Genomic DNA, 16628 nt, shown 5'->3' with positions numbered 1-16628 from the left:
AGAATGACGCATGCATTGAATATTTTAATCACTTCATAATATATGATTATATATTGTGTTAGTGTGTTTTAAATTTATCACTAATTTTTCTTTCTTTATGAACTAGATATAATTATTTTATTAATTGATTAATATATGACCTCATTGTTTGTGTATGTGTTTTAAGTTGTATTGCAATCCGTTTTAATTTAGTGTCCATTTCTGTTTTTTTTCCATACACAATTTAGTTAAATGTGTAATTGATTTATCAACATTCAAAACCATGATTATATAGAAAGATGAAGGAAGAAAATGAATTTAAACTACTGTGTAAAAACAGAACAGAGCTAGCAAAGAAAAAAAAAGCACTCAGTTTTTCTTTTGGTCTAAGAGCTTTCTACAAACAGATATCATGCATCAAAGCAACTGTGGAAGAATAAAGGTTGGTGTTAGAATTGGCAATAATGTTTTGCAAGTAATTATCAAGGTAATAGTACCTTCATTTTCATTGTGTAGAATATGTTTTTTTTACTTGAATATCATTTTCACATATTCTGAAAATATATTATTTCTCAGGATTTGAAAAGTCTGAGAAGTCCCGATCTATATAGATCGCTTGGATTTAATGGAGAATTTCTATGGTGATATTTTTTTTATAGCATCTATTTATTTTATCTTTATTGATCTTTTGTATCAATAATAGTTTACCATTTTTCCTCAAGATCAAACTTGAGCTACTAGTATTTTCTGAATGCAAAGATTTATCTCACGTAGGACTTGGTCAGTTTCTCTACCTTCTAAGTTCAAGTCAATAAACTGTCTCCTACCCATATTTGAAGAAGATGGTACGCAACATTTATTTTTGTATGAACAAGATGACTCCATTTTTTAATTTTTTTTTCTCTATTTTGTAGGTTTTATCCGAAGAAGTTGGAGGTTGGGATAGTTTTATTTTGCTGGAAAAGAAAGGCCATGTCAAACTCAAGATTTCAGGCAACAGGTTTTGATTTTTCTCTACCTCCTCCTTGATTCATCTGCCTCGATTCATAGATTTAAAACTAAGTTGTGGTTGATATCATATAGTTATATGAGTGATCCGATATTTTTATTTTATTGTATTGTCATTTAAACTATGCGCAAATAACATCTTTGCTCATTTTTGGTCATCAAACTATATGTTCATTTTATAGTTGAAATTTATATGTGTATAATATGATTTTAGCCCGTTGCCAAAGTCACTACATCCCGTATCCAATAATTATCCCAAAGAATGAATATGATCAAATAGAGGCTCTAAAAACCTAATTATTTTGATAGATAATCAACAAGAGCATGGGTGCAACCTATAGACTTCTTCTCTATATAAGTACATAACCTATTATTGGAAAAGGACGTGATGACGACATGGGACGAAGCACGATGCAAAGACAAATTAGTGATTACTTTCACTAATTAAATTTATTTTGTTCGTCAACGTGAAACTTTCATGCGTGATTGCGTTATAAACCCATAGTGCACAAAGCAAAATTCTCTGCCAGACATACAACTTTTAAAAACTTATTTGACCAAATGGCCACCATCTCACACACCCCACTGGTTTTATCTAGAGGTTACCATAATGGTTTTATACGATACAGCAATATCTCTGTAATGACATTATTGTTCCATATATCGAGTTGAATCACTTATATTATTGTTCGTTTAAAATATTTAAAGGCATTGACATTAAACTGAGATAAGCCTAAAATATTTTGGAATATAGGAAGGAACTGCAAAACTACGTAGAAAGTAGAAACTAAACAATTATAGAACCATCACATTAACAACAAATCTTTGCGATATTTGCACTAACCGGTTGCTTCGTTGAAAGATACATCCCAACTTCTTGACGGAAACATCACAATCACATCATATATTTTAAACAAACCTGTTAATAAAATATTCATTAGTTATGCCGTCAACATAAAAAACCAAAAACATATTCATTAGTTATATGATGCATCATCTTTTAAATAGTGCCATGGTTCAAACTTCAAAGTCAACCTACCAACCCACAAACCCTTTGCAACCATTGAGCAACCTCAAATCACATTGTCTCTTTATGTTCCTAAAGTTTTGATGAGTTCATATCATATCCACTTACTTTGATCATACCAAATAAGAAAAAGAAATATATAGACAAGGTTATTGTTATTTTTTTTCATTGCATGGACCGACGAAAGTTTGGTCCTCATGAACACCAAAGGTATAATTAATCTCAACCGTTCAATCATCGGTGGTCATGATGATCATGGTTCCATCCTCCAACCACTTCTCCTTTTTCTACTCCTCTTCTCCAACCACGGGGGCTTTCAAATCGCCGCGGGTCAAGCCACTCCCGGCGGTTCAGACGTTACCGGGGATAGCTCTCAGTTTGACCCAACCATGGCAATACTCATGATCATCCTCGTCAGTGTCTTCTTCTTTCTCGGGTTTTTCTCCGTCTACATCCGAAGATGTCTCGAGCGAGTCATGGGGATGGACTACGGAAACACAGACGACGCCGCTAACTGGCTTACCCTGAACCGTCAACCGGCGCGTGGACTGGACGCGTCGGTCATCGAGACGTTTCCTACCTTTCAATAATCGACCGTGAAAACGCTTAGGATCGGTAAAGAAGCGCTCGAGTGTCCTGTTTGCTTAAACGAGTTTGAAGACGATGAAACGCTGCGTTTGATACCTAAATGCTGCCACGTGTTCCATCCTGGTTGCATTGACGCTTGGCTCCGCTCTCACGCTACGTGTCCTCTCTGCCGCGCTGATCTTATTCCCGTACCGGGCGAATCTATAATTCAGATACCTGGTTTAACCAACGACCCTCCCGGTTCTGATCCGACCGGTGATCGGATTAGAGTTTTGGGTTCACCAGACGCGCGGTTGCTTGAGTCAGTGGCGTTGACTTGTAACCAAAGCATGCCACGTAGGTCCATGTCTACCGGATGGAGTTTAGCCGGAATATTTACCAATCCTGATTGGACCGGTCAACATTTGCAAAACCTCGACCGGTTCACACTTAAATTACCGCAAGATATTCACAACAAGATACTGCATCCCAGCCTTTCAAAAGGCCACGCGGCGTTACCGCAGGTAATGAGTTCAGCGAGAGGCTACAGAACCGGAAGCTTAGGAAGCGAGCGAAACTATTTCTACTATGAACGGTTCGACCACCAAGATGGCCGGTTAGACCGTAGACCATTCTCAATAACACCTCCGTACCGGACAGGCTCGATCAATAATAACACGTCTCCTCCAGACGGCAGTAGCGATCAGGTGCGTGCTGGTTCACCCAAAAGTTTGTTACTAGCGATGAAATCACCGTTCGATCGGTTGTTTCTTGGAAAGAACAACAACAACAACAAAAACGTTGGTGAACGTTCGTCGGATCACCTTCGTTCCGGCGATGCTACTCCGTCATATACTGTGTAAATTGGTTATTAAGAACGTCTCTTGTACATAATTTTTTTTTTTTCTGCATTCTGCATTCTTCGTTTTCGTTTTTTTAAACGTTACGTTACGGAACAATCGAACATACGAGGTCCAGTTCTGTTTTTTTTTTTTTCCCAATTTCATTAGGATTTAATATGGTATTTTATGAAATGTTGGGGTTAAATTGTAATGAACTATTTATACGGAAAACGTATTGAAATTATGTAAAAGTCTTAATCAAAGTACAATTAGCGTTTGCAAAATTGCGTGTCTGAGAGAGTGATGACGATTATGTACAATATCGCCAAAGCTACCTTACGAAACAGGAACTCAAGCTTCGCTTCGCTACTCTACACTCTCCAGGCTCGTTCTATCTCCAGGTGAATCAAAAAAATTCAACCTCTGTTCTCGAATCTTAACGGCTTCACTATGAATTTGTAGATCTATTACATCAATTTGGATGTTTTGTGATGTTGGTTCAGGCAAAGTAAGCCTGATAGAATGGTTGGGACAAATGAGATGAATGTAACTCGTGTTCTATGTTGCGGTCCTTATTTTCCTGATGCCTGTAATTTCACCAGAGAATATTTGCAACCTTACCCTTTTATTCAGGTTTGAACTATTTAGATTTCTTCCAAGTTCTCTCCAAATTAGTAAAGTTGAAAACTTTACTCTCCTAGACTAGTTTACTGTTGTGTAGTGTCTACTGTTTGAGTTTTGGTTTAAAACTTTGTAACCTTATTCCAAAACTTTCTTATAACAAGTTATTAGTATTATTGAACGGATTTATATGTCTGGTGCAGTAGCTACTAGCGTAGATGCGAAAGTCTGCAAAATAATTTTAACTAGCTGACAAATACGTTATACGTATAACACAATTGGAACTAGAGTCATGTATCTTGCTTTATAAGTTGTCCTGTTAATTCTAACCTATAAGAAACGTTCCATATTATATACTGAGAGGCCCATTTAGTTCTTATATGAGATGGTTGTTGTTTATTATGTTTTAATGGTTTGGTTTTACATATAGGTCGATATTGTCCATTACCGTGATGTCCCTGAGGTTATAAAGAACTATCATATATGTGTGGCAATGACGATGAAAATGGATTCATATGTTATATCTCGTGCGAGCAAGATGAAGCTTATTATGCAGTATGGTGTTGGTCTCGAAGGTATCTGTCTCTCTTTTCTTATCCATTATTAATACATGATTAAGCATAAGTATATTATACATTTATACCTCATAGATGGACCAAAAGAAAGCTGTAGTTTATTTACCTTTTTTCATGTAATTTACTTCTGGCAGGTGTTGACATTGATGCTGCAACTAAACATGGGATTAAGGTGGCTAGAATTCCCAGTGAGGGTACTGGAAATGCAGCATCTTGTTCTGAAATGGCTATATATCTTATGCTGGGCCTTCTGAAGAAACAGGTGGCTTATTTATTTGATTTGCCTCTGTATGGTTCCATTAGTATATCTCTTAATTCCCCAAGTGTTAGTTCTGATATTGCTTTCTTAGTTATAATTCATTTGTACGGTATGTTATTTTATTGCAGAACGAAATGCAAGTATCTCTGAGAAGCAGACTACTTGGAGAACCAACCGGTGACACGCTTCTCGGTAAAACAGTGAGTCTCAGTGTGTCAGTGTCTTAAATCTGCATTCGGTATCTTTGGTATGTATCCCTTCAAAAAATGTTTTCTTCTTTTTTTCTATTATTCAGGTTTTTATCTTAGGATATGGAAACATTGGAATAGAGCTGGCTAAACGGTTGAAGCCATTTGGATCGAGAGTAATAGCCACAAAAAGAAGCTGGCCTGCTTCTATCACTGACTCATACTGTATGGGCTCTCTGTTAACTCCTCTGTTTGCCTTGACAAACCCAATCATGAGGTCTAGTAATTTGTTAACTTGTATCTTCAGCCAGTCTTCTTGATGAGAAAGGTAGCCATGAAGACATTTACTCATTCGCGGGCAAAGCTGATATAGTTGTCGTTTGTTTGAGGCTCAACAAAGAAACGGTAATGGTTCCACTTCTCCTTCATTATAAACTTATCAAGTACATGGCTCTATATGCAAGAGTTGTTCTTGGCTATAGCCTATATACATTGAATATAATTTCTGCATGATGATCTTATAACTTTCAGGCGGAGATCGTGAACAAAAAGTTCATATGTTCAATGAAAAAGGTGATTACCAAGAGCTATTCATATATGAAAAGAAACAAGTTGGATTAGATTGTAATTGACTGATGACTGCTGATGTCTCTTTTGTTGTTTCAGGGTGCTTTTCTTGTAAATATTGCCCGAGGTGGTTTAATAAACTATGAATCAGCTTACCAGAATCTGGAGTCTGGTCATCTAGGAGGCCTTGGAATTGACGTGGCATGGTCTGAGCCATTTGATCCAAACGATCCTATCTTGAAGTTTAAAAACGTTATTATAACACCTCACGTCGCTGGGGTTACCGAATATTCATATAGGTCCATGGCCAAGGTAAACTATCCAAGAAAGATCCACTCTTTTTGATATATCTTCTGCATTTGGTTGGATATGGATTCTATACTGTTGTAAAATGTAGATTGTTGGAGACCTCGCTCTTCAGTTGCATGAAGGACTTCCTCTTACTGGAATCGAAATCGTCAATTGATGAGATTGCATTTACGTCGTAATGTGAATTATATTTATATAAGAACTTATACTTAATCCATGTCTCTTTATGATAACTCTTGACATTTCACTGCAAATTTATAAATATGAAAAACTAATCTCTCGTGTTTTGAACAAACCCATACTTGTAACCAAGTTATCCCGTCTATTATAACTAATTAACTAACCTATACCGTAATCTTCCCTGTTCTGTCAAGAGAATTGGAAACGCAGGGATCAGCGTCGTCAAGCTTTCTCACGATCTCTCTCATGCTCGGTCTGAGATTCGGGAGCTTTGTAGTGCAGAGAAGACCCATCTTCAGAACTCTAATCATGCTTTCTTCTACGTAAGACGACAAAACTTGCTTGTCCAAGACGTTTCGGAGGTTCCTCCGATCTTGTTGAATCTGAGAGTAGACATAGTCAACAATGTCTTTCCCCTCTCCAAACTTGTCTTCCATAGGCCGGAGACCTGTAACTAGCTCTAAAAGAACCACGCCGAAACTGTAAACGTCACTCTTCTCTGTCGCTTTGAAGGAGTAAGCCAGCTCTACAGCATCATCACATCACAACCACAACAAAACAAGGAATCAGTTCCAGTTACCATCATATGAGACAAAGTTGAAAGAAAGGCAAAACTCACCTGGAGCCATATAGCCATGAGTTCCAGCAACACAGCTCCATTCGTATCCCTTGTCTGCAACTTTGGCAACTCCAAAGTCCGCGATTTTCGACTCATAATCTCCATCAAGCAAGATGTTGCTCGACTTAATATCTCTGTGAATGATTGGTGGACAACAATCATGGTGCAAATACGTGATTCCTTTAGCCGCACCCACGGCGATTTTATATCTGTTAATTGACAAGAAGAGGCAACACAATTATAGATGATCCATTACTTGAACCATTTGAAAGGTTGATAGAGAACAAAACATTTACCTCTTGTACCAATCCAGTTCCGGTAGTCCACCTTTGATAGTCTGACGAAGAGCATGGTACAAGTTCCCATTCTCCATGAACTCAAACACCAAATAGCTAGAACCTCTTCCAACTAGGCAAGCGTAGAGCTTCAACACGTTTCTATGTCTGATCTTCCCAAGAATCTCCATCTCCGAAACAGAGACCTCTGTTCCGTCAACTGCTTCTTCTCCTCCTCCTCTCTTCAACCACTTAACCGCCACTGTCCCGCGACCCTTTTTCAAATCAACACGGTACACTTTTCCCGCGCTTCCAGCTCCAATCACATGATCTTCATCCAACCTACATATCTCCTCAGCATCAAGCTCCATCTGATGGAAAGACGCGATCTTCCATTTCGCATCCGCCTTGCTAACATCTCCGTTTTCTGAGTCAAGCTCCCGTATCTTCGCCACTCTGTAACGCAATGCCAACAAACCAGTCACAAGCACTACCACAACAATCGCAAGAGACAAGAACAAGAGAGTTCCATCCAGTGAACCATTCCTCCGTACATGTTGGTAGCCACTGCAAACACTAAGCCCCAAGTTCTGACTTGTTCTGGCGTTTTGGCTATCAACACAAAGCTTCTCGTTATTAGTGAACGCGGTGGATCCACCCACCGCTAAAAGATCCGGTGGTATTCTTCCTGAAAGTTGATTTTTAGACAAATCTATGAAACTCAGCTTCAACTTCACAAGACTCGCAGGAATCTCACCCGTTAGCTTGTTCCCTGAGAAGTCCAACGAGTTCAAAGAAGCAACCTGAGATAAACTGTTCGGTATTTCTCCAGTCAAGAAGTTCTTGGCAAGATTCAGATCAACAAGTTTGACACAATTCGTCAGTCCAAGAGGGATAGATCCTGTTAACGAATTGTTTTCAAGATGTAGAGATGACAACTCTTTCAACTCTCCCACTTCTGTCGGAATATCCCCGGAAAAGTTGTTGTCGCTCAGATAAATCCTCTCTATATTGGTGAGTTTACCAAGTTCACGAGGAATCTTTCCGGAGAATCTATTGTTCTGCAAAATGAGCTGGCTTAATTCCGTTGAACGTCCGATCATCGGAGAAATCTCTCCGGTGAGTTCGTTATCGCTGAGATCAATCATCTTAGCAAGTGGTAGATCCCAAAACCCTTCAACAACATGACCACTAAGACGGTTCTTGTTAATCCTTAGTCTCAAGAGAGACTTACACTCGGCGTAGGATCTCGGAATCTCGCCGGAGAAATCGTTCTGCAAGGCGAGCAAGAACAGTAGTTTCTTGTTTTGGCATAAGAATCTTGGAAACGGACCTGTAAACAAGTTCTCGGATATATCAACCGTGTCCAACGGCGAGAATTTGCCGATGTTAACAGGGAAGTCACCGGAGAAGTTGTTTCTGTAAATGGAAAGAGAAGTGAGGTGAAGAAGGTCGCCGAAACCAGAAGGGAACTCGCCGGTAAAGTTGTTTTCATGGCAGTGGAAAACTCTGAGTTCTTTCAAGATTCCGAGTTCTTGAGGTAAATAACCGTTTAGCTGATTAGAAGAAACATCGAATTCGCGTAAACGAGTCAAGTTCCTTATCTCCGGAGGGATTTCACCGGTTAATCTGTTGTTGAACAGCTCGATCTTGGTGAGGTTTACTAATCTTGTGATCAAGACTGGGAAATCACCGGAAACTGCGTTGTTGGCGATGTCGAAAGTGTCGAGACCGTTTAGATCAAAGATGGAGTTTGGAATCTGTCCGGTCAAGTTGGAGCGAGCTAAGAAGAGCCAAGTGAGTTTCTTTAAACGTCCAAGACTCACTGGAATCGTACCTTCATGGTAGTGGTTGTTGCCGAGGCCGAGAGATACCAACTGAGTCATATTCCCAATCCAGCTTTGGAACTCTCCGGTGAGAAAGTTCCCGGAGATGTCGAGAATCTCTAAGGTTTTTAGAGGAGAAAGGTTTGGGATTGTTCCGGAGAGTCGGTTTGAGGTGAGATTGAGGACTTTGAGGTTTGTGCAGTTGGTTATCTCCGGCGGGATTGTTCCGGAGATGAAGTTAAAAGGAAGTGATAACGTAGTTAGCTTTGTGAGAGCTGAGATTGATGGAGAAATGATTCCCGAGAGGTTGGCGTTGGCTAGAGATATACCGGTGACTTCGCCGGAGATCGGATCGCATGTGACGCCGCGAAACGCGCAGGGTGAATCGGATGGTTTCCAAGATTGTAGAACGTTGTGAGGGTCGTCGAGGCGGTTTTTGAAGCGGAACAGAGCTTGTTTCTCAACGGTCGATTCTACATTTGGCGGGAAAGTTGATAGGAGAAGTGTGGCGACCACAATGGTCATCATGCCTCGTCGGGGGTCCGGTCTTCTCGACATTCTACGGTGATATCCAAAAGGGTCAATTTCGCAGCTTAACCCTTCATCATGGTTGATGGATTGTCTAGCCTTCACCTACATAGAAAAATATATGAAAAATCACCAAACCAAAATAATATAATTAGTCGCAATAATCATCCACTCAGTCAGGCCTCAGGGACTCACTTTAAGAATAGATTAAAAAATAACAGTGGGATAAAAAGACAATCTAATAGGAAAATATATCAATGTCTATGTGGGATGGTAATTGTATTATGATGATTTTGCCAATTGTGTTTGTGTGTATTTTTTATATTCCGTACATGCATATATGAATTATTAATTATTATTCTTATGCAATAATAATGATGATTTTGTAAAAAAAATGGGGTCATATGATTCTTTCATAATTTTCTATAATTAATAAATAAATTTTGTAATTTATAGATTAGGTATAAAACAATCATTTCTATCTCAAAAAACTGATTGGTTATACAAAGGAATATATAATTTATGTAAATGGACAGATTAGGTACTAAAACATACACAAACTCCAGAAGTGAGCTTTAAAGGTACTCATTACAGTGCAGAAAGTTTTTTTTTTTTTTTTGCTATATGACTAATTAAATTATTTGGTTTGAAAGCAAATGATCTATCTTTCACACTCTCCTTCTAAAATCTGTGAATAGAAGAAACTTAAAAAGCATTGAACTTTTACTGAAAAACAAAATAAAATAAAAAGAAGAACCCAACATTGAGTATAGATTAAGGATTAATGATTAAAAGTAATCAGAAATTAAACAATAAAGTTTAGAATTAATCACAAGGATAAAGTAATTATGTTATTAGTACAACTACTAACCTATACATTTGAAAGTTTGAAATTCACAGTAACTTTTTTCACAGAATCTATCCTTTAAAGAAAACAAAAATTGTGAGGCATAAAGATTCAAAACATAAAACCAAGAAAAAAGCAACAAATTAAACAAAAGATTAATGAAGATATGTACCTAATAAAAGTGGAGAACAATCCAGAGTCTCTCAGGTTATGATGAAGGCAAATTTGTGAGGGGATTCAAAGAAACAGAATCCAAAACAGGGATGAAAAGATTTTGATTTGTGGTTTCCAGAGACCTTTTTGTTGTGATTTTCTTGGACCACTTTCTAGGAAAAGATCTCTAGGTAACAACAAAAAGCACAAGAAGTTTTGATCTCGAGGGGGTTGCTTCGATTATCAACTGATTTGTAGATAACATGAATGAGGAATAATAAACTAAAAAGCACTTTTGTTTCTCTCAAAAGAAGAATTACAGAGAAAGATGTCTCCAAGAAATTACGAGAGAAAGAGAGAGAGAGACTGATTAGAGAAGATGGAGAGAATAAGAGAGAGGAAGAGACAAGAGAGAAGTTGTCGTTGAGACTTGGAGCCAAAAAGGTTTCATCATTTATCTAATCGACTACTCTCCTTCTCTCACCATACAATTCATGTTCGTGAATATTATAAATAAATGTTTTAAAAGTTTAATTAAAAAAATCATCTGATTAATACTGATTTTGACATATGTTGTGATGATCTTTCTTAATTGTCCGATTCTATAGTTAGTTAGTACAAAATAAAATCCAACAGTGCATATATAGTTTAATTTTTATATCAAACAACAGAGATTGACCTTTTTCAAAAAAAAAAAAAAAAAAAGCAAAATAGTTTCATCGATGTAAAAACCATTCAACTTTCGGTTAATGTTTCTTGATGGATTTGATATAATAAACATTTATTCGTCGTCTGGAAAATATTCTTATTTAGTTTGTGTTTTTGTGATAACGATTAATAATCCTGTTTGGAATTACTAACAACTAGTTGTAAAAAAGTATAATACGTGAAACATTTACATTCATATTGTAGTTTCTACTGCTACTAATGGTAACAAGAAACTATGGCAGTGGTTGAAAACTTGGAAAACCCACAAATGAAGGTTATTAGAGTTATAATGAAGAACGAATCGAATTGATCCATAATATATAGTTAGGCAGATAAAAAGAACCATTTGGTTTCTTATATATGTACTGTTAATATTCCATTATAGCCTGGCGAAAGAGATTAAACCTAAGAAATAAAGGGAAATGAAATTGTTGTTGCGTGGATTACCCTTTTAAGTGAAGTTTGATAAGAATCGTCTAACCGCATCAATGTCCTTTTCTTTTTTATATTCTTCTCTCTCTCTCTCTCTCTCTAATTGTTATCCTCTTTGATCTGAATCAATTCTAAACTATCTCCAATTTTATTTCACACATTTAGTTTATTATGAACACTAATCATTGGTTTCTCATTGATATCGAAGAATGCCTACGACATAGTTTTACAAAAGTTACAACATAATTAAATGATTTAACTAACTAGGAAAATAGATTACGAACGTAATTAGGAAAATAACATAAAAGAAACAAAATATAAAAATATTCGATGAAATCTTTCTTAGCAATACAAAAATAATAGATGGTAATATTACTATCCAGATTATCGTTTTCCTTATGTAATTTTGTTTTCATGCTTACTCTATTGGGTTATTCAAGCGTACACACCTTATCGAAGTTACCAATTATAGTAATAGTCCTTTAGGGCATCATTGGGGAACTTTTTTTGTGTTCTTATAAATATATAGTGAAAATAATGTTAGATCAATTGTTAAGATCATAAGTAAAAAAATGGGAGAACTAATTATGGTGTTCTTAGAATAAAGATATAGTGAAATAATATTCATAAACATTTTACAAATTATAAAAACTTATAAAATAACATTTAAATTGCTTACTTATATAAAAGCAATTGTATATTTATAAATTAATATAATATTCTTAAACATATTACAATTATAAAAACTTATAAATTAACATTTAAATTGCTTACTTATATAAAAGCAATTGTATACTTATAAATTAATATAATATTCTTAAACATATTACAATTATAAAAACTTATAAATTAACATTTAAATTGCATACTTATATAAATGAAATATTTTTTTTGTTTCCAAAAAATCTCGTCCAATCACATGAAGCCACGTCAAATAAGAACTGGGCTTAAATCAGTTCTACATAAAAAACTAAAAAAAGTGTTCTAAGTCACTATTCATTATTTTTATAATTTTTTTGGGCTTAGAACACCCTTGGTGTTCTCCCATTAATGATGGCGTTAGAGAGTTATTATTTATCCTACATGATATTTTTATATATTTTTACGACAATCTGGTATTTCTTATTTTATCGAAAGAGATCTAAGATAACTATTTTAAAGTGAGACAACACACGAGAAAGAAATCAGAGAAAATAAATTTAAAAAAAAAACACAATAATTGTAGGAGAAACACTAAAAAAAAAAAAACCTCTCCCCATACTATTTGGCCAAAATCAATAATGGTGCTAGTATACTTGAGAATCAATAATAATTTTGTTTGCGTAAATAAAACGTTGTATATAAAACACTAATGTATATAAAACGTTGCATCAGATTTATAGAGTTCAATGTATGAAATTTGATAATTTTCAGTGTTTTTGCTCTATACATAACACATCTATATATTTCATAAGGCTTTGTTGTTTGAACTAGTACTTTCTAGCTAGTTTAAATAAGAGAATGCTGTATTGGCCGTGAGGAAGTTACCTACTAATAAATTATCTTGCGATATGTAGTAGGTGTCGCCGTGTCGGTTGAATAGGAAGAGATACGGCTTAATAAACAACTATGCAAGTGAGAATCAACGAAAGATCTTGGATTTGGATGTTGACTTCCCCAGCTGTATCCCTTCCCCTTTCTCATTTGGCTCCTTTCTTCGCCCAGTCTCTTTCCATATGACAAAAAAAAATTCTATTGGTGGAGGCATTTAAGAAGTTTAAAGTTAATGTCACTAGATACAAACACTAGACTATATTATACTCATTCATCTTGGACTAAAACATTATTTATGTATATACTACTTAGATATTCGTTAAAAGATCGACACTTTACAAAAGTTCACGAAACTTTTATCTCGATATCAATCTACAAAATTACAACAATACAGAGTTCAGTGATCCTTAGAAACATATACATACATCAAGTGAAGGTGTGTTTCCGTTAGAACATTTTTTTTTTGTGTACCAAAATATATGTTCATAGTCTATCAAACATAACATTGAATTGTTGAGGTCTCAGTTTGAAGAATAGCTAAGCTAATAGTGAGAGTAGGTCCTGAAGGTAGCTAATTAATAATATAAATATTTACAATAATGTAAACGTGGGTGTCTATAATTTGTCGAGTAGGACCATCCAGCAATGATAATAATATTGATCGGACGAGAGAAGCTGATAAGAAGAGCATATCTGTCCTCCATACCTCTATATATTAACTCAACGTCACGTCAAAACATTATTATACATTTGTTCACAAGACAAGAAGATTATGCAACTTCATGGCCAATTTTGCGTATTTTACTATTTATATACTTTTGTATAATACCCCATAACACCAAATTCAACTCCTTTTACATTCGTTTTGTTCCTTTCTGAAAATGTGTTTGCCTTAAAGTGACAAGGGATGCTAATGAAGCTGAATGATGAAGAAGAAAAATAAGCGAGAATTTGGTAACCAGTGCATTTCTATTTATTAATGGCCAGGACAAACAGGCGGTGAGCTCTCAGTGGAGCAACGTCAATTTCGGAACATGCACATGAAAAAGATGAGTCTATCACGCGTATGTGTGTTTTGGGTGTATACATGTGAATAGAATCCACGAGCTGTACGTGTCGACGCACGTGTGACCGAGTTAAGACAAAAAAATTGTGGTTCTATCTTGTGGTCCACTCATCTATGACACATTGTGTTGTCTCTCTATGAATGGAAAATGTGTTCAACGGTTCAACTCTTGGGAGACTACTAATGGGAAGTCCACTTTTAGTTTTAGGCGAAACCATCAAAAAGACCTTTTGAAAACAGACCAAATTTTATACGTAGCTCAAACTTGTGGACATAGATTCTTGAAATACCAAAAAACTAGAGTAAATTGCAAAGTTGCGTGTGAGAATCCCTAATGAACTACTTGAATCTACAAAACACCAGTTTTGGCCAATAAAGATTATGGGATTCAACTATAAACGAATGTGAAGATCGTAATAACCCGTGAAGACTTTTCAGCAGCTACTGAGTTAAAACCTATCACGGTTTAGAAACGAGGACCACTCAATTACTGATCTGTAGCTGCTGAGAGAATTGAGATTGAAATAAATTTTCTGTTCCAGTCGTATGATGCCATCACCATCACCCATCTCAGAGTTTCTCAGTCAAATGGTCAAAACCATAATATACAAATTTGAGTGGAAGGGTCAAAAAGACTAGCGTAGAGGAAGTGGTAGGAAGATGATTGATATGTGGTTCAAACCTTTTTTTGTGCTGTGATCCTATCATCACACATTTCAGTTTTCCTTAGCAAAACAGAACAATTGTGTATTTGTAAAGAGAAGGGATAAAGACAGAGGAAAAGGTATAAGGCGACACATTATGTCGAAAACATTCTTTGATTCATGAACCGGCATGACGGAAGTAGAGAACAGAGCGGTACAGGGCAGCAACATGGAGGAAACAAATCAGGGCTATGAGAAGATCATCAAGCAAACCGACTATCCCCAAAACTCCTATAAGAAATTAGTTAAAGAAAGGATTTGTAAAAGGACAGTGAAACAAAGATAGGATTATGGGATTAGAAAGATGAATCACCTTCTGGAATGATATCTATTGGACTGACTATGTAAATAGCACTGAGAAACATCTGCATCCAATGCAAAGAAACTGCGTTACTCCCAGCAAATTTAGCTCCAAATAAAACAGTGTCAGTAACAACCTAAAACATGAATAATCTTTGTAAACAGAGAGAGATCAAGGTCGAACTTAACTGCGATATAAACCCGAGCTCTAATGACAAGTGGAAGCGTTCTTTGTGGATCCATCATTTCCCGCAACAACCTTCGTAGTAAGAAGGGAAGGTCTTGCATCCTCTGTCAAGTAATAAGGAATTCCTTATGAGAGAAACTCTACATATTTCAAGTTAAACCAAACTTATCTGGATTCATTTCATGGATCTCTTATCTATCTAAAAAGTTCAAAAGAAAGCAACTTTAAAAACAAAGAGATAGAAACACATACCTGAACTAAACTACTTGAATGCCCGCCAAAGAGTCTGTTGTACGTTTCAAGCTTACCAAGAACCTCCGCAACTGAACGGTCTCTGATTGTGTCCTCTGAAGGAACCAGTAAACTAATTGGACGACGACACAAAGGGCATTTACATGGCAGTAATGTAGATCCATGCGTCCACACCAGCATAATGCAATCTCCTAAACATAAATTGAAAAAGAGTTAGAGAGACAGAACAACCCAAAAAAAAAAAACTCCCCATGCTGCAATGCAATGGAACTGTGAACATGAAGAACACACAAAGCACAAAGATCATTGCCTCACAAACACAGGGTAAACAAAACACACAGAATCGACCATAAAGAGATTGAAACCAAGATACAAAGTAAAGGCTATGTAGATAAAGGTCCAAAAACTCTGAAACCACAGAGTCAACCCACATACAAAAATCTGTTACGGCAGAGAGGGTTAACAAAAATTCTTAAAATTTGGAAATTTAAGGATTTAGGATAAATCCATAAGCATATTTCATTCTAAATTCTGCAGTTGGATTCTAAATGCAAACGATCAGGATAGAGTTCTTAGGCAATAACGGTTAATAACGGATACGTTCAGGTCAAAATCGTCTGATCTCATTGAACCGACTTAGCAAAGACACAAGAAAAACTTAATCAAGATACAAGGAAACAAAAAAAGACTAGAAAGGATTGATTCAAAGAGAGAGAGAGAGAGATGACCGCAGAACCAATGGGAGCAATTGGCTTGACAAGGAGCGGTGAAGTGGGAATGACATATCGAACAAAGATCGTTCTCCGGTGGACTATTCATCTCTGACTCTCTGAGTTTCTTCTTCCGTTAAAGTTCTTCTTCTTCTCCTCCTCTTCGTCGTCGTCAAAGATTACGTGCTCGCAGGCTTTTTGTTTAGTCGGTGACTATGGCGGTCCATCGGAACTCGGATTGGTTCGGTCTTTTTTTTTTTTTTAATTAGCAATTCTTCAACACGATAGAAACGACATCGTTTGGCATGTGAATGAGAAAGAAGGACGCCCCAAATCATAGTAACAAACCTTATTGAGATTGGCGTG

At 36.4% G+C, this 16628-nt stretch overlaps 3 protein-coding genes and 1 pseudogene across 7 annotated transcripts; 2 read left to right on the top strand and 2 right to left on the bottom strand.

Moving 5' to 3' along the window:
- Nucleotides 1–2211: 2211 nt before the first annotated feature.
- Nucleotides 2212–3568, top strand: LOC104751061 (RING-H2 finger protein ATL11 pseudogene; annotated as a pseudogene).
- A 9-nt stretch (nt 3569–3577) lies between these two features.
- Nucleotides 3578–6237, top strand: LOC104751059 (uncharacterized). Of its 5 annotated transcripts, none has more exons than XR_015584051.1 (10): nt 3578–3824; nt 3927–4056; nt 4475–4619; nt 4754–4881; nt 5007–5078; nt 5174–5291; nt 5378–5471; nt 5598–5639; nt 5733–5945; nt 6031–6237. XR_015584051.1 is itself a non-coding variant. In XM_087490777.1 (10 exons), the coding sequence occupies exons 1-10, from the start codon at nt 3727–3729 to the stop codon at nt 6097–6099; spliced, it is 1113 nt and encodes a 370-aa protein (XP_087346903.1). In that variant the 5' UTR covers nt 3578–3726; the 3' UTR covers nt 6100–6237. The 5 variants fall into 5 exon arrangements, 2 of the variants coding, with proteins under 2 accessions (XP_087346903.1, XP_087346904.1); XM_087490777.1 differs by having other exon boundaries at nt 5374–5471; XR_015584053.1 differs by having other exon boundaries at nt 3649–3824; nt 5007–5070.
- Nucleotides 6110–10984, bottom strand: LOC104751060 (receptor protein-tyrosine kinase CEPR2). The gene is made up of 4 exons (XM_010472936.3): nt 10390–10984; nt 7038–9475; nt 6742–6950; nt 6110–6648 (listed from the first exon to the last, which is right to left on the bottom strand). The coding sequence occupies exons 2-4, from the start codon at nt 9398–9400 to the stop codon at nt 6287–6289; spliced, it is 2934 nt and encodes a 977-aa protein (XP_010471238.1). The 5' UTR covers nt 9401–9475; nt 10390–10984; the 3' UTR covers nt 6110–6286.
- A 3775-nt stretch (nt 10985–14759) lies between these two features.
- Nucleotides 14760–16622, bottom strand: LOC104751058 (uncharacterized). The gene is made up of 5 exons (XM_010472934.3): nt 16281–16622; nt 15553–15743; nt 15303–15404; nt 15127–15178; nt 14760–15044 (listed from the first exon to the last, which is right to left on the bottom strand). Exons 1-5 carry the CDS (start codon nt 16369–16371, stop codon nt 14932–14934), a joined length of 549 nt encoding a protein of 182 aa, XP_010471236.1. The 5' UTR covers nt 16372–16622; the 3' UTR covers nt 14760–14931.
- Between the last annotated feature and the right edge of the window lie 6 nt (nt 16623–16628).

Source organism: Camelina sativa, chromosome 16 (genome assembly GCF_030686135.1).
Source record: "Camelina sativa cultivar CO46 ecotype springtype chromosome 16, ASM3068613v1".
Classification (NCBI taxonomy): domain Eukaryota; kingdom Viridiplantae; phylum Streptophyta; class Magnoliopsida; order Brassicales; family Brassicaceae; genus Camelina; species Camelina sativa.
This window is presented reverse-complemented; position numbering and strand designations above follow the sequence as displayed.

Bases quoted from the DNA above. Each gene is read 5' to 3' on its own strand.
- LOC104751059 (XM_087490777.1), top strand. From the start codon at position 3,727: ATGACGATTATGTACAATATCGCCAAAGCTACCTTACGAAACAGGAAC. The intron at 4,057-4,474 runs GTTTGAACTATT...TTTTACATATAG, and splicing joins AACCTTACCCTTTTATTCAG to GTCGATATTGTCCATTACCG. The intron at 5,946-6,030 runs GTAAACTATCCA...TGTAAAATGTAG, and splicing joins CATATAGGTCCATGGCCAAG to ATTGTTGGAGACCTCGCTCT.
- LOC104751060 (XM_010472936.3), bottom strand. From the start codon at position 9,400: ATGTCGAGAAGACCGGACCCCCGACGAGGCATGATGACCATTGTGGTC. The intron at 6,951-7,037 runs GTAAATGTTTTG...GTCAATTAACAG, and splicing joins GAACTGGATTGGTACAAGAG to ATATAAAATCGCCGTGGGTG. The intron at 6,649-6,741 runs GTGAGTTTTGCC...ATGATGCTGTAG, and splicing joins TCATGGCTATATGGCTCCAG to AGCTGGCTTACTCCTTCAAA.
- LOC104751058 (XM_010472934.3), bottom strand. From the start codon at position 16,371: ATGAATAGTCCACCGGAGAACGATCTTTGTTCGATATGTCATTCCCAC. The intron at 15,405-15,552 runs GTATGTGTTTCT...ATTACTTGACAG, and splicing joins ATTCAAGTAGTTTAGTTCAG to AGGATGCAAGACCTTCCCTT. The intron at 15,045-15,126 runs GTGATTCATCTT...AATTTCTTATAG, and splicing joins AATAGATATCATTCCAGAAG to GAGTTTTGGGGATAGTCGGT.